The sequence below is a fragment of the Aphis gossypii genome, chromosome X (genome assembly GCF_020184175.1).
Source record: "Aphis gossypii isolate Hap1 chromosome X, ASM2018417v2, whole genome shotgun sequence".
Taxonomy (NCBI): domain Eukaryota; kingdom Metazoa; phylum Arthropoda; class Insecta; order Hemiptera; family Aphididae; genus Aphis; species Aphis gossypii.
In genome coordinates this window covers 875,270-901,095 of record NC_065533.1, presented here as the reverse complement: position 1 = coordinate 901,095, position 25,826 = coordinate 875,270, and the positions used below count along the sequence as shown (strand labels likewise).

At 29.1% G+C, this 25,826-nt stretch overlaps 4 protein-coding genes across 4 annotated transcripts; 1 reads left to right on the top strand and 3 right to left on the bottom strand.

Moving 5' to 3' along the window:
• Nucleotides 1-3,998: 3,998 nt before the first annotated feature.
• On the bottom strand, nt 3,999-5,639 carry LOC114120630 (uncharacterized). Its single transcript, XM_050205808.1, has 2 exons — nt 4,907-5,639; nt 3,999-4,048 (listed from the first exon to the last, which is right to left on the bottom strand). The coding sequence occupies exons 1-2, from the start codon at nt 5,622-5,624 to the stop codon at nt 3,999-4,001; spliced, it is 768 nt and encodes a 255-aa protein (XP_050061765.1). The 5' UTR covers nt 5,625-5,639.
• A 4,027-nt stretch (nt 5,640-9,666) lies between these two features.
• LOC114120631 (uncharacterized) lies at nt 9,667-11,907 on the bottom strand. The gene is made up of 6 exons (XM_027982597.2): nt 11,672-11,907; nt 10,992-11,120; nt 10,825-10,914; nt 10,144-10,388; nt 9,903-10,062; nt 9,667-9,823 (listed from the first exon to the last, which is right to left on the bottom strand). Exons 1-6 carry the CDS (start codon nt 11,856-11,858, stop codon nt 9,720-9,722), a joined length of 915 nt encoding a protein of 304 aa, XP_027838398.2. The 5' UTR covers nt 11,859-11,907; the 3' UTR covers nt 9,667-9,719.
• Nucleotides 11,908-19,627: 7,720 nt separating this feature from the next.
• Nucleotides 19,628-25,502, top strand: LOC126552926 (uncharacterized). Its single transcript, XM_050208108.1, has 3 exons — nt 19,628-20,512; nt 20,574-20,714; nt 21,080-25,502. The coding sequence occupies exons 1-3, from the start codon at nt 19,811-19,813 to the stop codon at nt 21,206-21,208; spliced, it is 972 nt and encodes a 323-aa protein (XP_050064065.1). The 5' UTR covers nt 19,628-19,810; the 3' UTR covers nt 21,209-25,502.
• LOC126551737 (uncharacterized) lies at nt 21,346-22,593 on the bottom strand. The gene has a single exon (XM_050205805.1). The coding sequence runs from the start codon at nt 22,591-22,593 to the stop codon at nt 21,346-21,348; it is 1,248 nt and encodes a 415-aa protein (XP_050061762.1).
• Nucleotides 25,503-25,826: the final 324 nt, after the last annotated feature.

The following is a 25,826-nucleotide window of genomic DNA, read 5'->3' as shown; positions in this document are numbered from 1 at the left end:
TGAGAGTTACAATTTTTGACACATTTGTCTTTGACTTACTAATTAACATAATTCACCTACATTTTTAGGTCCTATAACCCTGAGGAAGCAGATTTAAAAAAGTGTACTTATTTATTGGTGCATGTCTGCATACGTTATGCTGGCTAACATATCTGCCTGCTTCAACCAGCAACTCATTAACAACCAACTAGTCAACGTATAATAAGAACAGGTACTATAACATTTTGTAATTTTTATAGGTAGAATTTTTTTTTTTTTAATGATCCATGATGAATGTAGGTAGATAGGTAGGATGTAAAAAAAAAACTAAAACGATTTTTTTTTCTTTTTTTATTCAAAATTAATGAGTTCGCAGTCTTCCTCCTCCTCCACCTCCATTTCATTGTCTGTTTTGTTCTACAACAGAATTAGATAATATTTTGTATTTACTATAGTTTTATGAATAGTGTATATGTGATAGGCATATAGTCAAATCAGGCATTTTATTAAATTACATTTTTATATAATTACACTATCATCACTAATGGTTTTTTTTTATATAATATATAAATTAATTAGTACCTAATAATTAATAGAAAATATCGTTATATTTTTTTATTTCTTAAAATCATTTAACTAAATGTCTAGACTGGTAGTGAAATTGAATAAAAAATGAACTTATTTGATTATTTATCATTTAGTAAAATGCCTAGTTTGACTATAACATATATTTAATAAACTTATTCTTCAGTGTATACACACATTCTTTAGTGGTACACTATTGTGGTGTTTGAAGTTGATAGTTATCCTATTTTTTTTTTTTTTTTTTATGAACATCAGTGATATTTAGAATTTTTTTTGGGAGAGAGGGTGGTTGTTTAGTTACATTACAAAAAAAATCCTTAATAAATACACATTTAATGTTTGGTTGCAAATATTTGAGAGTCTGAATGTAGTGGAATGTATTTTGATATTGTGTGATTATGAAAATCAAAAGTGAGCCATTTTAGTTATTTCAATCATGGGCGTCAATAGATAACATTTTAGGGGGGGGGGGTGTCAAAATAAAAAAAATTCTCAAATGTAAGTTAATAAAGATAACAATAATATTATGGTAATATTTATTGAGCTACAAGTCCATAATATTTTTTGTCCAGGGGGCAAGTGCCCTATCTTGCCCCCCTGCCCCCAATGGGCGCCCATGATTTCAATTGAATTGCAATATCAACAATTGCACTATCATATACCTATTATTTAATTAACTATAGAGTAATTTAATATTTCCTGAAGTTTGAACTTTTCTCTTGGATATTCCACTGATAAATAAATTAAATGAAGACATGGTTTGATTATAATTAACAGGAACTTAGTATAAATATTATTGTATTTAAATATTCGATATGTGCAATATGCATAGTGATATTTAAGTATTAAAAAAAAAAAACTTACTATTTTTTTTTTCGAGTCAAGGACCGCTCTCATGTCCTTGGTTTTTGTTTTCTAAAATTTAAAAAATTGTATTATTAAAATAATCATATTTAAATTGCACCTAGTCAGGAAACTGTTTTATTGAATTCAATAATTACCTGGCTCTCTGGTCTCTACCAGCACAAGCCTTTGTGGCGGTTACTACATATTTTGCATTCTGATTCAAACAACAAAATACATGTTTATTATTGCTTAATCAATTAAAATTTAATATCCAATATAGGTATACTAACTTTTATTTTTGTTTTTTTTAGTGTTGGCCTGTTGTAATCGGCATTTGCCGAAATGTAGTTTTTTACACGTCTTACACTCTTAAAAAAAAAAAAAAATGAAATAAATTAGGTATGTGAAATTAATCACATAGCATACTCAATAGGTATACAATATACATACTTGGTTTTTTATTATTTTTTTTTTCAACATTTTGTTGATTGTCATCTAAAAAAAAAATAGAAATTAATCAGTTTGAAGTTAAATAATTTACTTTTTCATGCTTTCTATTTTTTCTTTCTTCGTTTATGGGGGCAGCACCCCCATAGAAATAATTATGAATAATAGTAGACATCTATATAATACATAAATAACTATATTAAATATATAATTTCAAAGTTGATATTGTTAATAAATTATAAATCATTTAAGGTCCACAAATTTTGAATGATGGTATTTTGTTTAGCATATGAATAGAGTTAAGATCATAAAAATAAAATAATTAGGTATCTACATAAGATAATAAATATATTTTTAATCTAATCATCTCGATGAGATAATACATACATTTAAATAAAACTCCCTAAATAATGCTTATTTAATTTATTTTTATTATAAAATTAATTTAATTTCATGAAAATTACATCAATAATTTTTAAATTATTCATAATAAAAATTAATAATAAATTAATGTGCATTGGGGCATTGATATTTTATATTTTGTAGTTTCATTATTTCATTACTGTACAATAGTATTTCAGTACATAAATAAATGGTTGTATAAAAAGAAACATTGATGTGTATTTATTAAAATAAACACAATATGATTGTATGATATGTGATTAATATTTATAATAGGTACACCAAAAGAAGTATGTAGACAATACAGGAAAAAGTAATCTATATAATTTTAAAAGATGACCGTTGTTTTTTATTTACATATTATACAAAAAAAAGTACGTATAATGCTTAACAGTGTGTACTTATCGTGAGTTAATTTAATTGTTGGGCAAGGGATCCCGTACAGGAATTCATGACATCAGTGACAATGTCACACAAATATATCTTATTGGATAATATTTTGAGATTAAAATTAGTAAAATGAATAAACTGAGTATAAAATACAAATTACTATGTCTATACTATTTTGAAAGATATTTAAATCAGTGGTTTAATTTTTTTTTGACACTGTGAACTACTTTGAGAACTTTCGATACGTCACAGACCACTATACATTTTAGACTTTATTTATTCTCATAGCCAAGAATCAATTTTTTACACATTTCAGAATTTTGGTTATGAATAAATAAAATATAGTGAAATTCCTTTTAGCTTACATATTATAATAATAAATAATAATAATATATAATATAATCTTATCTTAATATATATAAATCTCGTGTCACAATGTTTGTCCTCAATGGACTCCTAAACCACTTAACCGATTTTGATGAAATTTTTTACACCGCGTGTAATTTGGTCCAACTTAAAAGATAGGATAGTTTTTTTTCAATATGTATTATTAATAATATGTGCTCAAACAGGAATATTGAGATTTACGATAGAAATTTTTGTTTATAAATGGTTGCTATGGGCCCTGTGTGCAAAATTTAGTTGTATAGCAATAACATAGAAGTCACACTGAGACATGTGCAGTTCGATATTTGCGCTCAGAGACGTCACTTAGATAACCCAGAGACGCTTAATGCCCAATCTTGTGAAGACAGTGCATGCGATGTTGCAAAATAATGGTTTATGTTACGTCACATTGTAACTTTCATGCGCTACCAGTTTAAGATACATGTGACTACACATTTTCATCCCACTGATATCGCATAGAGTACACATACAAAGTAAAATGTCTAGGAAAAAAAGAAAAAAATAATCATTGTACTCAATTAAGATTCGAACCTGACACCCCTACCTAAATGGACCTACGCCTAACATATCGGGACACGCTACTGAGATGATTTTCATGTAATAATATGGTGTATTTAAAATATTTTAATAATCACTTGTTCGTTACCTACATGGTAAGTAGATACCTATATTAACCATTGCAAAATACTATTATAAATTATAATTACTTTTTTACATTTCTGCCTTAAATAATTATATTAAACAATTAAATTGCAATTTGTTTAGTTTAATATTAAGTAAGGGGCCTATACCCCTCCTCTTTTTGACCACAATGATACTAATTTAAAATTTTTATGGGTTTATAATATGGTTTATATAATAATATACGGTTCATAATATATAATACATATATATAGTATATATAATACTATAAAGTATTAAGCTATTCAAATGACTTGTTATTAAGACATTAAGTAAGTAGGAGGTACCAATCTAATATAACAGTTTAAAACTATATTTTAAACAAAAATACAAAGTAATTATTTTTAACTTGAAAACTTAGAAAATAAATTACCTACTATACAATTGATAGAAACATAAAAATTAAAACTTTTATTAAATTTGATATACATTTTAGTCTTAAAAATAACATAATATATAATAACAAGTAACATAAAATTAAATTTCCATCATATAATTTAGAGAAAATAATTCAAATGTATAATTAATAATCAATGTGTAAGCATACAAATAAAATAAAGTAGGTAGGTAGGTAGGTATACAGAAACTAATGAAATCTTTATTAACAAGAATATAATACGTATTGAATTTTAACTGAATGTATAGCATACCTACCTATTCTAATTTCTAATCGAATATTACAAAAAAAAACTTACATATTAAGTGATAAAAAGTATTGTATTGTGTAACTTAAATTTTTATAATTGAAATAGCAATTACCTATGTAGAATGCAGTAATGCTAAAACTATGGACTTTTGGTCATTTATTGGAAATGAGAAACACTTATATTCTATAGATTCTACATCAATTGAAATTAAAGAAGGCTTTGGAATAATTTCATGAGTATAAAATATTTTTATAATATCTGATGAAATGGGATTTTGAAATACTGTAGATGTATTATACTTCATAACTTCAATTTTAATCTTACCATTTAAGAATTTAATTATATTAATAACTTTTACTATACCATGATCTTTAGTGCAAATTAATTATCTTTTGAATTACTTATATTTATAGTGAAATTTTCTAAAATAATTTCTTTATAAAATGTTTCATTAATTGATTTATTTATTGAAGGATCATAATCTATTTCAGTTTTTAGTAAAGGATATTTGTTTATAGTACAAGTTGACATAGTATTGATTTTTTCTATTATACGATTATATGTATCCTGAAGAGGATATCTAGAATTTTTGCAACTATGTTTTACAAACTGTAAATAATTTTCATACTTAAATGCAGAAAAAGCATCCAAATTTCCATGCAGTAACACAAAATCATTGATATGAATTAGGCCATGTACATTATAACCTACATATTCTTTACCGTAGAGTTCTGAATATTCATTTACAAATTGTCTTAATAACATTTTAGCAACATTATTATAAGTATATGCAGTTTTAGAGGAAATTAACAATCTTATGGCACAACTTAAAAGCATAAAATGTTTATAAAAAGAGTTTTTTATCCGTCCTTTTAAGACAATTGGTCCTGTATAAATGAGAAATGTTCTAAATTCGCTAGCTTTCCAGTACTCAAATTCTTCTAAAGTTCTTGGTAAACGGTTAAATTCAACAGGAAAAAATGATTTTATTTTAATTAATTCATTAGTAATAGTGTCAGGATCCTCAAAGCGCACTGGTTTTTTACCTTTTACCCAAAATGCCAATAATCTTTTCATAACACCCAAACAAATATTGTGCATATATTCTAACACAACAGAAGAAGTAATATCTATGGGCAAATATTCAAGTGGGCTTACATCTTTATGATAAAATTCATCCATTTTTGAACGAAATGACTGGTCTGTTCTTAAAGGTGCATTAATATCTAAATAAGCCATTCGATTATGAATAAAATCTCCTTCAACTGTACACGAGTTACATCCATGGTATGCATTATGGCCTTTAACGTTTAAAACAAAAGCTTTTGCCGGGGCGTCACATACAACCTGAACTAACTTAAATTGAAAATGTTTATTATTAACAGTTATACCAGTTGATAAAATGTGTTTCATCTCATCTATAAACGGTCTTAGATAATCATTACTTGATGTTGGCTTTTTGTACTTTCCGTGGTACAGTCCTACTGGAATTACAATTTGTGATAAATTTTGTATATTAACAAAAGATATAAGAATGGGCCAAAGACTTGATTTCGAACTTGATGTTAGAGGTAAACCATCGACATTCATTCCTAGTTGTATTTGGTCATTTTTAAAATGTTCCAGGTGTGCAGTTATTAATTTAGACAACATAAATTCTATACCAAGATGTATATACAATCCTGGATGAATACTTATAACCAGGGCTCGTGAGTTCATGCTCTAAAAAATGCCTAAATAAGTATGCACTTATGCACTAAAAGCTGGGAAAATATGCATTGAAATATGCCTTTAGAGATCAAAAATATGCATTTATATGCACTAAAACTCTAAAAATATGTATCAACAATATGTAGATTAAAAAATAAAAATACTATAAGTAAATTTTGGAATAACAAAAAAATGTCCATTCATATTCAAATTTTAAATCCAATTTTTTTAAACAATACACAAAATACTTAATTAAATAATTAAAAATTTACTTTAGGAGTTACATTTAGGAGTTGCATTGCACAATAAGAATTTTTTTAATGTTGTCAAGTTTGAATGAACGGTGATTAGGTATGAGTAAATTGGTGTACATTGAAAATGATCTTTCAACGTCAGCAGAGGTGATTGGTGCATATTTAAAACAAGAAAAATCATTAAGTGTCATATCTTCGGGTAATCCTAGATTTGTCATATTTTTCTCTTCACCAGATATAATTTCAGAAATTTTGTAACCATGGTTATTATTTAGAACTGAATCAAATTTAGTTTAAATACTGTCACTGTGTTGTCCTTGAAGTGTTTTAAATATATCACTTATTTTTTCTGTTATTTGAATTGAATCAAATAATGATAATTTTTGTTCTTGAAGTTGGGTGATTGCCGTTGATAAACATTCAAAATTCGATTTTATATAAATCAAATTTGCTTGCAGTGCTTGAGATTTCAATACTTCTTGATCTTTTTAATTGCTAGACTATCATTTGCATCAAATGATTCGACAACACGTTTAATCGATTCAAAATGTGCGCAATAGTATGAAACTGCAGAAATCCATGTTCCCCAACGTGTTATAATGGGTTCTGGTGGTAATGCTAAGTCAGGTTCAAGTGTTCTAAATATTTAAATACGACATGGAGATTTGCGGGATATTTTTTTTACGTTATCCACTAAATCATCAACGTTACCGTAAAACGGGGTAACTTTGGCCCCGGGTGGTAACTTTGGCCCACCGTTGGAATTTCACATATTTTTGTATGCTGTGATAAGACATGTGACTATTATCAAAATATTTGGAAGTACTTCGATAGCTGACAACACTGTTAACCGAATATGATAACAGTTTTCGCCGTTATCACTTGCCTTGTTATCAAAAAAAATATCATTAGTCGTAACGTTTTGTCGACGCCAAAAAACAGTTTGATCTAGTGCTAACTATGATCTATAAATTTTGTTATTCCTTAAAATGCTGTTCTACTCGTTATTTTAGCTTGTTTTACCGTAAAAATTGGTTTAATCTCATCTCAAAAACTTGCTGATTAACTCTGCATAGGCTAACATTAGCCCAAATAAATGAGAACGGGAATATATAAGGAAATTTGGAGGCGGGTTAAAGTTACCCCATTGCCGGGAAACATTAGCCCAATTTTTTTCATAAATGTTTTATACTTAAAAACTTAGAAAATTAAAAATTAGATTCTGCAAAAGGCTTGTCTAGACCCACACATTTATGTACATATTTATTTATTTTTTTCTTAAGTGAAACCTACCTAAATTTAGCCCGAAAGTTTAAAAATGCTAAAAAATGGTACAAAGTTTCCCCGTGTTACGGTATCAAAATGTGAACGAATATATTCCGCTATTCGGTGTAAGCCATGCGCAAGACACGTAACATGCACCATTTTAGTATAAAATACTTGTAAATGACGTGCTGCTTTCTTCATATAAGGCGCTGCGTCTGTTAAAAACAACATCACGTCATCATAACGTATTCCTTCGGGCCAAATTAAGAACAACGATCTATCAAATGCCTTACAACTAGTGCTATGGTTTGTTTTGTCAAGTTCTTCGACATTTATTAAAAATATTTCACCGGGGCTATCGGTTGTTAGAATTCCAATAATTTTATTGACTATGTACCTTCCTTCAATATCCGTCGTTTCGTCCATTGAAATCCATATTTTTTTCCCATCGACACGTTTTTTTATTTCATTCATTATTTCGGTGTAGCAACTATCAATATATCCAATCCGCAACGTAGGTTCGGCAGGAATATTTTTCCAGTATACTTGGCAAGAAAATCTTTAAATTGCGGATTGTTTAACTTGTTTAACGGAATATTAGCTTCTAACATAGCTTTGTACAGATCAAAATTAAAGTCTGATTTTTTCGGAGTTGTAGGGATAAGTTGTTGCAAATATTTTCTTTCCTTACTTTTTTGCAGTCGGTGAAGTGATGTTTTGTGTTTCTCAGTATTAATATGTTGCACAACACTAAAGCGTTTTACACTCGCGACTTTTACTTCGCAAACCTGACAAAATAATATTTTATTGTCGGCCGAGAATATATTTTCACCAAATTCATTCACTAATTGTCTTAGTTTACAGGCCGATGACGGTTTTTCTTTCGGCATGATAGATAATTTCAAAACGAAGATAAAAAATATATAAGATTTGCGAAATATTGTTAAACTGAACGAACGTCCGTACACTATATCACAATAACGACTGAAATATAGTCTAGAATAAACCAATGTAAAAGTATCAAGAAGATAAGAGTCATAACTCATAATATTACATATTGTTACATAACATAACATGTTTTCCACTAATTGCTTAATGCGGGCTACATACCTATACGTTCGTATACGTATATTTGTACTCGCTTTATCTACTCTATATGTTTTATTTTTAATAATTTGATGTTGCAAAAACTCCCATATATTTTATACTGTGTAGAAATATAAATTATTGTATTTTGATCAAATTTCGGTAAAAATATGCACAATAAACGCGGAAAACGCATAAATATGCCAAATAGTTAAAAAGCCTCTAAATATACAAAAATACGCAACATAAAATTTCACATACTTAACCACAGTACCTTGAAATGGATTTATATGTAACCTAGCATTAAATACGACTTAGCAAGATTGATATGCAAATGCATGAACTCACGAGCCCTGCTTATAACAGTATGATCTTTTGTTTTAGGAGTTTTTATTAAAGTTCGAGTATCTTTGGGGAGATCAAGGCCTTCTGATCTTAAAATTAATAAGAGAGCATTTACACAGTTATGTGAAATATGAAAATTAACTATCCATTTACATAGTTTTACATTTAAGGAAGTTTTTTCAATTTTTTCACAATTCAATAAAATAGAATCATCAAAAATATCTTCGGTACTAACTATATTAGGATTGTTGACAAATTGTTGATCTAACGGTTGTAAAATATTATTCAAAGTTAAGTTTAAAGGAACATTTAGTTGACTTGTAGGTGTTGGATTGGCTTGCACTTGAGGTTCCATTATTTGAAGACTTGTTGAACTTGATAGCTGGTCAGTAATTTCATTTTGTACACATCTTAATAAATGTCTTCTAGATAATGAGGTAAAATTTTTTTTTTTTCTAACCTTATAATAATAATAAAAAAATTAATGATAAGGTACGTTTAATAAAAATATGCAGTCTGATATAAATGAGTAGGTACTTTATTTTTTATTTTTTTATGAAATAATGTGTTTATACTTTTTACACCAACGTTAAAATTGTTTTTTAATTAAATAGGTAAATAAAATAATTATAAAAAAAGCATATATTAGATAATAAAGTATAAAAAAACTAAATCATTTTTTTTCACGAGATAGACGCAAGCTAGCATGCCTAAACCAATTCTTTGTGTGAGTTTCAAAATCAATGTCTGTTCCGTTAAATGTCTTCATGCACACACCTGAAATTTGTCACTAGATATATTACACTGTACACAGACATTCAAGATAATATAATACATGTACAAAAACTACAATTACCTTTTATAATTTTTATAATTTCTAAGGTTTCCAACTTGTTGTTGTTCCTATAACCTGACCACGAATACTTGGTTGCTAATTCATTTGTAAAAAATCTGGCTAAGACTCTTTTAATAAAATTGTGTACATTCAATCCCCCAATTTGAATCACACAAGTAACCTATAATATTAATTGCAATTCAAGTATAAAATTATACTATACCTAAATTAATAATTAATAAAAAATATAATATGTACTCACCACTTTTTTTTCAAAATCGACATTTGTTTTAATTTTAACCTCTATTTCTTCAAGACCTTCTACAGTTTTTATAGGTATTGAGCTGAAAAAATCATTTTCTGTCGTTCCTAATAAGGACTCAGAATTAAATTTTGATTCCAACAAGTCTAACCGTGCATCAATTCTTTTCACATAGGTCAGAGTTGTTGAAATTTTTTCTATCAAAATACCCATCTGATTTTTGAGTTCATTGGGAATTTGATCAACTGTAAAAAAGAAAATAATATAGATAAATAGGAAACTAATACAAATTATGTTTGCTTAGTATTTGGAAGTGTGGTTTTACAAAGTCAAACGTACTTCTTTTATTAAAGGTTTTCTTTTTTTTGTAAAAATTCAAAAATAGATAGGTAGTTAAATAAAAAATTAAAATTAAGATAGATTAATAATAATTAGAATACATTTTAAAAGAATGTAGGTGAATTATAATTTAATTATATGTAAAATTTAAGAATTAAAAAAAAATATTATCATATTGTTATACAATTATCAATGTTAAAAAACATAATTAATTAACTAATAGTAGATGAATTAAAATTAATTTTATAATTTTGTATTGTAAACAAGAATTGACAATGGGAGATTTAAAAAATGTACTCTTTATGAACATTGATACGTTATAAATAGACAATAGTTACATACATGACAATACACAATCATTCTCCGATTCCTGCAGTGGCATAAATTCGGTACTTTGTTCTTCTTGCAGGTCATAACAGCCACTTATAGCACCTACAATTTACAATTTAAAATTATTTTATTATAACATAAATCGGATACAAATGAATATTATTAATTTTGATACATACTAGATATGGTTTGAATGAAATTTTCTGGACTTTTAGAAGACCTTACATTCAAGTTTGCAAAGAGATTGTTACTATTTTTTTTTTCAGGTGTTTTTATTTTTATTGGAGTTAAAGAAGTACTGCTGCTTGCTAAAATAAAAAAGTACAAATGAGCATACTACAATAATATAAGTAGCCTATAAGTAGGTATATTTAACTGATTCAATATTTTTAACAGGGCAATATTTAAATATGAGAGCAAAGATTTAAAACGTCTGAATTAAATTAAATGTTTAGATCATTCTTTATTATAAGTGACTAATGAGTAATTAATTTTTTATTCAACACCCTATATTTTTTATAGATTATTCCTGTCTTTAAATAATTTATAATTTATGTCTATTATTGTTTGTCAATACAATTATAATTAAAGTTTAAACATATCTACCTACATTATATCAATATAAATGTGATTTAATAACAATTTAATAAAACATGAAAAAATGATCAACTCATCAACAATTATAACCTATCTCAGTAACTGGTAGAAACCCTCAAATTTCAAATAGGTAGGAAGTATACTTATTACAGCATATTTTTTTAATATCTATGGTAATAAGCTAATAACTAATAAAAATTGTTTCATTAGTTAGTTCATACTTATCGTTAATACATATTTTGTAATTCAGTTAGAAACTTACTGCTGTCACTTTCATATTGAGTATTATTAGTAGTTTTTTGCTTTTTAAGTGGCCTGTAACTTCCACCACATTCAGACTCCGAGGCTGAAGCTGATAGAAATATTTCTTTTTCCTTTACAGCAGCATCGTCATACGTGTCTAAATAAATATAAAATACACAACACTGGGTATTGATTAAATAAAACATTTTTAAATCAAAGTTACCCCATTATATGGTAGAAAATAATTAGGTAGGATTTTAAACGAAACAATTATATTTTAATCTCTGGATTTACTTCTAATTTTCTAAAATCTCAAAATTATTAAAAATTATTTATGTAAATAAATTTTTCTTACTGTAAAACTGTGACACTATCTTTACTGGATACGTTGGCCAATTGTTTTCTGTGTCAGCATATTCAGTTATCATGGTTGTAACATTGCCACTTTTTGGCCATCTCGATATCCACATTGAACCACATTCAATGAGCCAATTATATGGGATGACAGAATACTTGTTTTCATCATTAAAATAACCAACAACCCACTAAATAACAATTATAGTAGTTATAGGTACTAATCATATTGTACATTTATCTTTTTGTATGAACACAAAACTAAAACTTTTTTTGTAGTTTTAAATAAAAAATAAAATAAAATGATAGTCAATATATTTTAGTTACAAATAACATATTATATATAATATTAATTATTATATTACCCAATAAAATCACAAATTTTTCATTTTTTGTGTCAACTAAAATCTTCAATATTATATGAGTATAGACTTTATTATAAAAATGATACCTAATTTGATTATGTCTATTTGATAGACATTAATCATTAGTTGCCTACTAAAAAAACTCATATTTAAAAAATTATGCAGAAGTATAGCATTAATATTAGTAAACAAATTATATTTTATTATTATTATTTTTTTTTATTGCAGTGGTAGGCACTTAATTGATATACATAATTGTACAATTTGTTCTTAAATTTAAAACAGTAATTTGTAATAAACTAACACAATCTAATTTATTATTAATAACCCTAAAAAGTATCATAGATGTTAATATTAGGTATAGGTATTTAAATAATTTTTAGTTGGATAAAATCGTATAAACACATTAATATCTTCATAATATATTAAAGGTAGGTACTTATCTAATAATCTGGTCAAAAATGTTTAATATATTAGCACTATGTCGCTAATTTAGCATTAAATATAAATAATTGTTTATTTAATCATAAAATAATTACCTGTTTTGAAGACATCTCACAATATATCACAGTTCAATTAACAGTACAATTTAAACAACTTTAATAAACGAGTACGGTAGGTAATATCAGCAACACATTTAAAAAACATGTGAAAAACAGCGTGCGCGCGTGAGTGACAGTCTAGAACTCTAGACGCGGGAAAAATAGTACAATAATAACTATATTATAAACACTAAACAGATTATTATAGTATGAATAATATAATTATTATAACAATAAATATATATTCTCCAGTAGATAAATATGTGATAACTATGAGATCTCACTATTTATTTATAGATTTCAAAACCCATTTTACCCATATGCATGTTTTACATGTCACAATTGTAACTTCTATGTAACATTACATTGTGATTTCTCGGACACCACTCAGCCGCGATGTTTTATAGATATCACTATTAAATTTTATTTTATAAACATCCATGAGGCCGAACATAGATATTACAGCGTGTCGTCACATTAGAGACTTAAAACAAACATCTCATAGACTTCAACATCTTCTCTTTGCACATAGGGGGGGTTATAAGATTTGAGAATAATATTTATTTATTTGTGGTTGCTATGGTAATATATAAAATTAATATAATGAATTACGGATTTTGATAACATTTGGTAACTATTTAATAATATGAATATAATATAATATAATATAATTCCTCTTATTGGTCGCAGGAAAATGTGCTTATGTAATACAATTTAGGAAAATACACCAGAAAAGTTCGGAATCTGGGTGTAAAAAAACAACAACAACTGTCACTGCAGTTGTTCAGCAAGAAAATAAACTATATTAAGGTCGCTATTGATTATGATTGAATATAATAGTTATAAACCTGATGTTATATTTTGTTAAAACCATAACAACAAAAATAAGAATTAGCGAAATAAGTCAATGGCCACAGTAAATTTAAAATTCACAGCAATAGTTAAATTTAAATTAAATTAAACTTGCCAATCACGTGAATGCACGTTGTGACTACAATAACCTTGATTATTTTTTTGCCAGACGCATCATCGGCGAGCTGAACGCTCTCATCGGATTTTAGTGTGTTAAGGTTGGGTTAGGATTATGTACTAATTGATTAATATAATCCACCGTACTATGTCAAACTTGGTATAACTTTGATATTTATTAGAGTTAAATCATACACTTACATACAAACAGCACTAGGTCAGCGATCTACCGCAGATAGATTGCCTACCTGATAAATGATAATATACTTCAGCAGTTCAGCGAATCAGAATTTTTATTCCGGGCAACAGAAAATTTAAGATAAATCTAGAACATAATCCACCGAATATTAAATAATGAATTGAACAAAGTTTGAGTCATATAGAGTTGGTATATTTAACGAGCAAGATAAATATTAGTTAGTAACATTATAAACATAGATCATTCTTATATTAATTATTTTGAAAATAGTGCTGGGATAATACACAATAAAGTATGGTGTATCACATAGTACATAGGTATTTAAATGCAATTTTAATATAAAATTTTCATATCTCCGTAATAAACCATATTTATGTTTTATTAAATTTTCTCATACATAATAACACTAATACATGGCCTACGAAAATGCAAAAAAACCAACTAATACGCGGGCAACGCCGTGTCGGGACAGCTTGATTATAATATATATATTTTATACATTTTTTTACAGCAATAGACTAACATAACAAGTTATACTAAGTTTTATTGTTTTACCAACAGGCAACAATACAAAAACCACGAGATGGCACATTATTGTATTTTACCCACTGTAGTAAAAAAAAAAAAAAATGACATAACTTTGAAACTTAAGTGTTAGAAATTATAAAATTCTTATACACATCTCACGGGGTCCGCAATCCACCACGTGTGGATTACCTACATGATAATATACTGCTCTCATAATCATAAGAGAGTCTCACGGCAACGGTAAGCAGAATGACTATAATATTATGACTTGAGTAACTCACTGACTGATAAACGTAGAGCCTGAACAATGATAGATCGATGCTTACAATTTACACGGTACATTCGTAAAATCGTATCACAAATTTAGTGTGTAATAAGAAAGCATTTTACAAAATTCGCATATTAAAGTGGTGCTTTCACAAGATTTTTGAGAATCAAAACAGTCAATGAAAATGTCTAAGTTTTGAACACCGTTAAACCGAATAGTAAATAACAAATTAATCAAAATTCGAATCTATATATATAGAATTTGCATTTTTAACGGGCAACGAAGTGGTTATGAATAAATAAAATATAGTGAAATTCCTTTTAGCTTACATATTATAATAATAAATAATAATAATATATAATATAATATAATATATAATAATAATAATGTTTGTTATTGTTCAAGTTTAAGTAAAAGTTTTACATTTATCAACAATTTAACACAAATTACTATTATTAAAAAAATGTATATTGTATTATTATTTTTATCAAAGTAAATTAAAATTATAAAAATACGTTAATGTGATTTTTGGGCTTGTATTTGCTTAAATTTTATAGGTAGGTATGGTTTGCGGACCATAGGTTGGTGGGAACCTCTGATTTAAGTATACTATGGTATATGTATATGATGGGTTTCAAACACATTTAGTTACAGAAATTATTAAAAACATTTGAATTTTCCAATTTTATTTAGGAATTTAAATTATAATGATTTATAAATATTATTTTTAATAAATCCTATTCTATTATTTTTTCTTTTATAACTTCAATATAATAGGTACTAAAAATTAAAAATATAATTTTAATCCTGAACTGGTTCATAAAACGTCACTCCGATGTAAATTTGTTCAAGAATTACTTACGACTGCAAATCTTATGAAACATTTTTTAAACATCGCAAATTATATTATGCATTTAAAGAAATTCTAATTGTTTGTGTACTAACATTTCTTATCCAGTAAAAAAATAAAATATAAATATAATGTTACGTCAATATTGTACTTACTTTTGCTATTTGAATGTCAATTATGTTAAAGAAATTAGACGTGTCTTGCTTGAGTGTTGAGTCAAACTCGAATGGTCCAATTATTTTCGTAATTTAACATGTGTGCCAAAATCGGAAGTTTATCTCTACTGATATATGTCTCAGGTACCTATCCTTGACAATTTTTTTTTTTTTTTTAATTAGTTATCATTACCTATCGTAATTTATTGCCTGTACTCGCTGTATAATTTTACCAGTTTTCTACCGATGCTGTTCGATGTGGGTCTAGTCATAGATACTATTCATTGTTATATCTAATGTTTTGGCCTTTTGAAATTCCAGCCGTCGTATTACTAATTGGCGACACGCGCGACGAAATATCAAAATACATTTTTTTCTATACCTTCCTTTCTTCCTATAGTTATTGGCACCAACTCGTCGATTATATATTATCTGATTTAGTGTGTTTTTAGCAATCGATGTGAGGAACTTGTTTTCATACACAGTTATATAGGTATCTTATAAATACATTGTTTTTCTGGAGAGTAACTACTTAAGTTTATAATTTTAATACCTAGTAGGCACTAGTGGCGTATTTAGGATTTTGTCCAGGGGGGGATATACGTTGGAAAACATAATTTCCTCGACGGTGGGGGGAAGGTACACTTACCAACATTATTAAACTTACTAGTAAAAAGAAGACCAAGGGGGGATCTATCCCCCATACCCCCCCCGTAAATACGCCACTGGTAGGCACATACTATATAGGTGCAATGGTATGTTTACGGGAGGTGATCCGAAAGATATATCATGTTTTAGATCCATACTTTGATTTTGAATGAAATTTATTTAATATTATTATTTGTATATTGTTTGGGCATCTTCTTCTGTTTTAATAATATTGCAGCCTATAGTAGTGGAGCTGGTATTCGGAAAAAAAATCCCCGGAATAAAAACCCCCGGATAAAAAATCCCCGGAAAATAAATCCACAGGAAAAAAAACCCCCGGAAAAAAAATCCCCAAAGTTTGCTTTGTCGAGTTTGCAAAGTTTACTTATATAAAATAAATATATAATTGTACATCCTAAACGGAAACAAACAAATGTCGGTGTAGCGTCCTCTCAATAAACGCGATTACGATGTTATACCGACTGACCAATTAGTTTGAGTCCAGAACGCATAATAGCTGTTAATCGCATTATCGACACATAAAGACGTTATCTACTTATCGAAATCATTATAGTAGTACGATTGACAAATAATAAAATGACAAAATTTCTTAAGTCTAGAAAATATTGTTGGCGGTCTATTTATTACTGCGGGCCTATATTGTTAACGATAAATTATACGGTTAAACCTTAGATGGTTAGTATACTTCTATAGTTCCTGTACATAGTGCAGTATAGAGTACCTTGTCTCCGAGTAATTTTTATATCTGTGACTGTGTAATTATGGAAATACTTAAATTCACTCAAGGAAATGACAAAGTTTGTTTTAATGATTTTACTTACGTACGTCAAAAAGATTGTAAATTTTTTATCAGATGGAGATGTTCAAAATATAGTTCGTTTAAGTGTCCAGCTATTTTAAAAACATCACATACAATTCAAAATCTACGGGAAATCCACGATCATAATCATTCTGCAGATCGAAATGGTAAAATTTATTTAATTATTATATTATTATTTATACGTTCCTAATTTTTCGTTTTTTTTAATAAGTATTTTTTATTTTTTTATCTTTATTTATTTATTTATTTAATTAATTAATTTAAAACATTATGTTATTTAATTACTGTACTATTTTTACTAAATGGCACTTACCCGTTTATAATAATATATACTTATTTATCAATAAAAAATTATTATTATTATATATATATATTATATATAGCTATAGCTGCCATAAAAATTCAAAGGAAAATTAAAAATAAAGCCTTAGCGTCAAATAATCCCGGGCCAAATATTTTCCGAGGCAATCGAAAATGTGGCAGTAGATATTTTAGCTGAATTGCCTAAGGAAAGTCATATTAACGTACCATTAGAAACCATCGAAGTTATCACAATCCAAAAGAACCTCAAAACATACAAGAAATTATTATTCAAGGTATAAAATAGTATATTATATTTAGGAGAAATACATATTATAGTTAACAATAATTATATCAATTTTTTTTTATAGGTGAATGGGCATTTATTGATAATGATAGACTATTATTGAAGGACAATGGTCCAGAGGCGTCTGAAAGAATAGTTATGTTTGCAACAGATGATCATTTAAGACTACTTACAGCATCAGACACCTGGTATCTTGACGGAAATTTCGGATTGTCTAAAAAATTTTTCTTACAATTATACGTAATACGGATAAAAAAAAATAATGTATTTTTAACTTCAATTTATTGTATTTTATAAAGAAAACTAAACAAACATATGTGGAAATGTTCCAAATTATAATGGAAGAAATGTTCTAAACGAAATTTATATATCCCGACCCCAGAATACTTACACCTTGACTTTGAAAGTGCAGTTATTGAAGCAGCAAAAGAAAAGTAATTGGTAATCATATAAATGTAAGAGGCTGCTTCTATCATTTGTGTCAATCAACCTTCCATAAAGTACAAGAACTGGGAACTTGCCACATGTACAAAAGGGATGAATAGAATTTCGGAAACACATGTGGAATGGTTGATGCACTTGCTTTCCTTCCTTTGCACCTCGTAAGAAGAGATGTATGTATATAAAAACACAATTTACCCGAAAATCTCACGGATCTATTAGATTATTTTGATGAATACTACCGTTAGTGGAAAATATCGAAGAATTGGAAAGAGAAAATATAATATTATTTTTCGAAAAACTACCACAATGTACCCACCAGCTGTATGGAATGTAACCGATGAATATACCTACCCTCAATGACTGTCACAGTACCAACCAACAACATTGTTGAGAGGATGGAACAATAGGTTCTCAAAACTAGTTGGTCAAAAAACATCCCACAATTGGAAAACTGAGAAAATAAAAATGAAAAAACGCCGACGAACGAGACTAAGTTGAGCTAAATAGCTGCTTGTCGGTGACACACGAAGAGAGCAGAGCAAACAAAAAGAGTTCACAATAAAACTGTAAACATCCGTCTAAAAGAATAGTCAAAAGTAGGATAAATAGCCGATTCTAAAACCGCACCCACCCGCATCCCGCACCCCACAACCGCATCCCGCCCCTTGGTGTGTGCCGCACCCCCCACTCCACAACAACATACCGCACCCTTGGTGTGTACCTCCCACATACCGCACCCTTGGTGGGTGTACCCCCACATACCCCTCACCCTTGGGTGTGTGGGTACCTCCCGCACCCTCCCTTTTGTGTACCTACCCACTTACCGCACCCTTGGTGTGTACCGTGTACCTCCCGCACCCTTGGTGTGTACCTTCAACATCCCACACCCTTGATGTGTACCATCGTACACCCCCCTCCATTAGATCCCCGCAACCTGTTCATCACGCAACCGGTATAATATATCCCGCATGCGCACAAGTATTTCCCCTTCTAACATAATATAGAAATCGCGAATAATCATTAGATACTGAACGTCTCGATATCGTTACACCGAGAAAAAAATAGTACAATATTCGCTATCATATGATATATAAAGAATACGTTACTCACAATATTCATATACTTTTTTCGAGTACTGATAAACCTTGAAATCCATATCTTAATATTCTTAAAATATAGAAATCGGCAGACAAGAGTTGTGAACGCTCAGTCTGTTGACAATCGTGTACCATACGACACATATTAATCGTTTACTCCGCTTTCAAATATTTTTACCAATACACTCAGTCTGTTTACAAATCGTTTACTCCGTTTTAAAATATTAATCGTTTACTCCGTTTTAAAATATTAATCGTTTACTCCGTTTTAAAATATTTCTACCAACAAATATGGCTGGCTCAATCGCTGACAATGCAAAAGTGTACTCCAAGGTTTTCAAATATGTACCACCGACGCCACCTGCACATCTTATGAACTCAACCAACTTTACTTTACATTTCAACAACCGCAAGTTCATCCATATCGGAATCGATCCAACAGATAAGTTTAATGTACGTGTTCATATAATAACTTCTTCAAGGTATGTGAATATCTCTCCAGATTTGTTAAGACGCGTATTCTCGATGATGGGACATATCCTTTCGTTTATATTAGACCAGACAGTAAAATATAAACGAACCCTATTTCTCGAGTCAGATATTCTAAAATTATCGAGTATGGTGTATTCCGGAGAAAATGTATTAGTAATAGAAACAAAAAATCAAGAAGGTTGTCGAATACTTTTGAATCGCGCTGATCTGTTGCAAATGCAAGAACTAGAATGGTGTATTTTTGATAGTATCAATCAAAAATGTACAATTACTCGACCGAAAATTCTAAATCATATCGATGAATTTGGTGCGTATATAAAAGAAATTACTGCTACAGCACCACCGGAAAATGTTGAAGAGATGATAAATGTCATAAAAAATGTGAAAGTCTATCAAAACATACCAATGAAGCGTATCTATGCCAATCAAGTCAAAATGTTCGCCGCCGTACAATTAGCAGAAATTTGTGAAACTCGGAGGAATGCAAAAGACATGGATGAGGTAATTTTAAAAAAATATGTTACATAAACAGTGATATTTAATACATTAATTATTATTTTAGTTAAATGAAAATCTGTCAATGATGTCTCCAATTTCGCCGTTATCACCAAGATTTTCACCAATAAACATGGAGCCTTATACTCAAACAAACATGGAGCCTTATACCCAAACATTTGATATGATTAATCACGCTGATGATAAGGTATTTATAATTTAAAAATAAAGAAAAAAAAAATAATGAAACCCTATAACGAATAAGAAATTAAAAATAATTTGGAGTCTCCTCGCGTTATCAGTATCATCACATCTCCCTATCACACGTCGTTCACGTGGTTCTGAAGAGAAAATAATATGGCACCAATTATTTGAAAAGTTAAAAATTAAATTCACAGAGCATTGTAATAATTTATATAATATTATTATATAGTCGCTCATTTTTACCACAAACTATATATATATTTTTTTTCAGTCGGATAATGCTAATAATATATATAGTCTGTGTTTTTACCCAACATCGCGGTTTAAGATAGTACTAAATCTTTTTTTTTATAAATATATATTTTTCAGTCGGATAATGCTAATAATGGGTTCGATCAAAATGACGGGCCAGATTTTTTCGACACAACACCAACATCATCATCGACATACACTCATTATCCCGCAACAGTGCGTAAAACAAAGCGTCGACTTTTTTAATAATTGTATGAAATAATTTATGTGAAAATAAAAAAAAAACATGATATATTAAAAAAAAAATTATTTTTATTTATTAAATTAATATTAAGGTTTACAATAAATATTTACAAGATTATTTAATATTGAAAAAAAAATATTTACAAGGTTCTCACTTCTCCATTAAATGGATTATAAGTTATAATTTGATCGTGTAATATTAAACAATAAGCTGAAGTGGAAGCGGGAAAAGCTACATCGGTTTCAATTTCAATCCTGAGATCGACAGTTGGTGTTTTTATGTTATCGTTCTGTCTGCTCATGTCAACAATTATAATCGGTGAAAGATTTTTAAAATCGCATCTGGACAATAGAGGTGTAACATTGTCATTTCCATAGTAAGATTTTTGAAACTCGGTGTATGCGTGGTATAATGTACCAATTTTATTCTTTGTAAAGTCGCATTGGAAATCTTCATAGGGGAATACTTCAGCATTTAAATAAACCTTCAAGTTTTTAATTTTACAATGGTCGAAAAATGACATTGCTTTACTTGGACTATTTTTCCTTTCAGTTTGAAATCCTATGATAACATATCGTGGTTTTTCCAATTTGTTGGATGTTTTAACTTTCCATGAATGCGATGTGTTTTGAGGTAAAAACGGATATTCGCACAACTCCCACGATCTAAACGCACATGTTAGTGGCTTTTGATTGTTTACTACTTTCAACAATCTAATTTTTTCTTTGTCACTAACTTTTACTATAGGCATACGCCATAATATTTTCGTTATATTTATTTTAACGTCTTTTAGTTTAGGCGCATCTGTGACAACTTTATTATTTGAGTACTGCTTAATGGCATTTATATCTATCGAAGCTCTATTTAATATAAGTTGTTGGTTGCAGTTTATTAAAATACGTTTATAATCTTCACAAAAACCGAACAAATCTTTTAGATTAATACAACCGTTAAACATATTACTGTCAATAAAATCTTTATTAACATTTTCAAAGTCATTATCCCAAGCGGCGTTATGGTGCGATGTAATATTCGATTTATTATAAGAACAATATCCTTTTAATGTAGTCGTTATACCTGGATTAGCGAGTTTTTGAATTTGAATTCCGTTTATCTCATATTTCATTTCGGAGAAAAGAAACGCCAGCCCGTTGCTTATAAATCGAATGTCATCAGTTATTTCTGCAGGCTTGGTTATTGTTCCCTCGATGTAAATATAACTCTCGCATGGTAGAGTATAGCATTCTGTGTTATGTAAAGCAATACGTACTTCATCGTTATTAGAGAGAGCGGATGTGGAATAAGGTAAAAACGAGTGATAATCAATTTGCGTTATTCTACATTCGTCAACGTATCCAGCTGTCACATCTAAATATGTATTGTCCATATTAAATAGCGTTTAACGAACGTAGAAACGCTAAATTTTCAGCTGTTAGACTTTTTCCAACTTGTCTTCGTTTGGAATTTTTCTTTTTCTTTTTCTTTAGAGTTGTTGTCTTGTTAGTGTTACTTACACGACTAACGGGTTTTACATATGCAGGCCTATATATATTATAAAATTGCAAAGCCATTTTATCACAAGTCCTGAATTAATAGTCGTATTGATATCGGTTCACCTCGTAGATCGATCAACTCTCCGTTCTGGTTTTTTAAAATTATACTTGTATGTGTTATAGATGTAGAATTGATAGGGTAAAATACCAAATGTGATGGTATCTCTATTATTTTATAACCTGGAGGCACATTCGGATAAAACTCGTGTATTGTATGGCACTGCTTTCCGTTGTTGAATGAGCCTATAACTAGGTTTGATTCGATATATATACAGTTTGTTTTTGTAATATTAACCACCGTATCTGATTCATGATTTACATTAGCTGGATATTTACAATTTTTGAAACCCAACAACTGACCTAAGTTATTAGGCATGGTAAAATCTACAGTTTCATTACAAAACATTGTACATTTTAGTGTATTATTATCAGCTTTCAAATCGAATAATATATCTGTGCCATGTAATGCATATTTTATTGCCCTTTCAATTTCTGTCAACTCATAAGAGCCTGTAGGTATTGTATAGCTAACGCTTACATCATTATAAACAAAACCTATTTTATTACACTTTTCGTTTATATTAGGAATAGAATTATTTGTTTGAAAACCCAACAAACAGATCTTAGCATTTTTACTGACTTCTATCGGTGGGAAAAAGTCACAAGACAATTCACTCGAGTTACCGGTTAAGGTTATGGTGTACATGACAAAAATTGTAGACACAAATGTCCACAATTTGTCGTATTGTATTTTTGATGTCTGTCGTAATTATATTCGATATTACACCCGTTGAAATATTTTTGTATTTCTAGCGGTGGTGGTAAATTTCCAAAACTATCATAATATTTAACTTGTTTCCCGATTTTTTTATACGCTACCCAATGCGTTCCTGTACCGATTTCGAGGTCCAAATTAATTACCGCCGACTCTTTGTGTTTAACTCTTAGAGGTAACTTGTCTCTTGAAAACACTCCTATGAAATGAGGTATTTTCAACATGCCAGCGTATTTTATAATCTCATAATCGTACAACGCTCTATCGGGTAACGTAGAAATTAGTTTTTTTTAGTTTTCTTCACTGTTCCGCCTTTGTAAGGCGACAAGTATAAACCTTTACCTTTGACAATCTTATAAGATCGCCCCTTGTGTGGTGAAAGATATAAACCTTTTCCTAGATGAATAGGCGTGTTTTTACCAGAATTTAATTCATTTACAACTTTTACTATATTACCGACGCCGCCGGTAAGAGCACCTAATGCCGATAAACCAGCAAAAATAGGTATTAAAGGTAAAACACCGCCCTTTTTCGGTATAGGTATAATTCTCGGAGTTTTAGTTTTCTTATTTTTCGTTTTTTTAGCAGCTGACAAACATGTTTTTATTAACTTAGTTATATTCTTTTCATTCATTTTATTTTTGATCGATTTTTTAGCTGCCAAAACCATCTGTTTAAAACCACAACCAGCACCCATCTTGCGTTTAGCCTTCATAGCTGTAGTAACCAACCAGGATGCGGCTTTTTCCTTAATACCGGTGTTTTTAGACTTAAACACTTCCCAAGCTTGATTTTCTAATATTTCGTCGGCCCTGTGTCTATCGGCTAGTGAATTACTTTTTTCATAAGCTATATCATGAGTTCTGGCCAATTCGTCTAGATTGTTTATACCTCGTTCACCGCGTGCCAATCTTTCTTTTAATTTTGTACCAGGACCAGCAAATCTAAAATATGTATACAACAATTAGTATAATTTAATTATGTAATGTAGTAACTTACCTATAACCGGGCAAATGTAATTCCACTGGTAAATGATTTATGGCAGAGTTAATAAGACCGGAACCCTTATTGTTGTTTCGCTTACGAACGGGAGACATCGTGTGACGCTTTCAATTACATGACATTGATATTTATAGTGAAAAATGCGTTTTATCGAACAAGAGAAAAAAATTCAAATTTATAACATTGATACTCCGGACGTAATACAGTTTAGGCATGGTGAGCTATTTCCAAACACCATACGTTCACTGGTGTTGGGTAGCTCCGGATGCGGCAAAACAAATTTGATATATTTTCTACTCGTTGATAAGAATGGCTTACGATTTGAAAACGTTTACATATACTCTAAAACGTTAGAACAACCAAAATATAAATTATTAAAAAGTATAATTGACGATATTGATGGTGTTAACATTTTTACATTTTTCGAGAACGATAAAGTCATTTCACCAGAAAAAGTTTTACCAAACTCGATATTTATTATGGACGATGTTATCGGAGAACATCAGAATGTGATAAGGGAATTTTTTTCCCGCGGACGTCACAATAAAATAGATATATTTTACCTAGCTCAGAGTTATTCAAAAGTGCCTAAACAGTTGATCCGAGACAAAGCTAATTTAATAGTATTATTCAAACAAGATGAGACCAATTTAAGACATGTGTATAATGAACACTGTTCAGGTGATATGACATATATACAATTTAAGCAGTTTTGCGTTACGTGTTGGAACCGAGATAGATTTGCGTTCGTTGTTATTTGTAAAGATAGTGAGCGCGATAGCGGACGTTATCGATTTGGATTTGATACGTATGTAGTTATATAAGTCGACGCATAAAATAAAAATTTTCATTTAAAACACAGTCATGAAGGATGAAGGTACTATATTAGACGAGTTGGTCAAAGCTAAAGAAAATATTAAACGTAAATTCATCACACTAAAAACTGGTGAAGCTAATGTTCAAAAATTAATGTCACAAACTTTCAAACCTATTATCGACCCCCTAACTAAAATATCGGATACAACCCAAACGACATCGATCGAAACAAAAACTATCAACGAATCGAATCTTAACGAAAACTACCAACAAGAAATTGAAAATTGGTTTCACTCTGCAGATTTAGATAAAACCTATGGCCCGAAAAAACTTTCAGATGGAAATATTATCTTGGGTGATAAAGAAGTGAAATTTATTGAAAACTTTATTATTATCGATGGTACTACTTATTCATCAACCTCGGGTATAATCCAGTTATTATTTTTGAAAAACCCACTTATTTATTCAGATAAC

What these genes read in the sequence shown, in the direction of transcription:
- LOC114120631 (XM_027982597.2), bottom strand. Translation starts at nt 11,858, where the DNA reads ATGTTTTATTTAATCAATACCCAGTGTTGTGTATTTTATATTTATTTA. An exon ending in TTTCATTCAAACCATATCTA is followed by an intron (nt 10,915 to 10,991) that starts GTATGTATCAAA and finishes TGTAAATTGTAG; the next exon opens with GTGCTATAAGTGGCTGTTAT. An exon ending in GAATGATTGTGTATTGTCAT is followed by an intron (nt 10,389 to 10,824) that starts GTATGTAACTAT and finishes TCTTTTTTACAG; the next exon opens with TTGATCAAATTCCCAATGAA.
- LOC126551737 (XM_050205805.1), bottom strand. Translation starts at nt 22,593, where the DNA reads ATGGACAATACATATTTAGATGTGACAGCTGGATACGTTGACGAATGT.
- LOC126552926 (XM_050208108.1), top strand. Translation starts at nt 19,811, where the DNA reads ATGGCTGGCTCAATCGCTGACAATGCAAAAGTGTACTCCAAGGTTTTC. An exon ending in ATGCAAAAGACATGGATGAG is followed by an intron (nt 20,513 to 20,573) that starts GTAATTTTAAAA and finishes TTATTATTTTAG; the next exon opens with TTAAATGAAAATCTGTCAAT. An exon ending in TTAATCACGCTGATGATAAG is followed by an intron (nt 20,715 to 21,079) that starts GTATTTATAATT and finishes TATATTTTTCAG; the next exon opens with TCGGATAATGCTAATAATGG.
- LOC114120630 (XM_050205808.1), bottom strand. Translation starts at nt 5,624, where the DNA reads ATGGCTTATTTAGATATTAATGCACCTTTAAGAACAGACCAGTCATTT. An exon ending in AATCAATACTATGTCAACTT is followed by an intron (nt 4,049 to 4,906) that starts GTACTATAAACA and finishes TTTAAAATATAG; the next exon opens with TTTTAAACTGTTATATTAGA.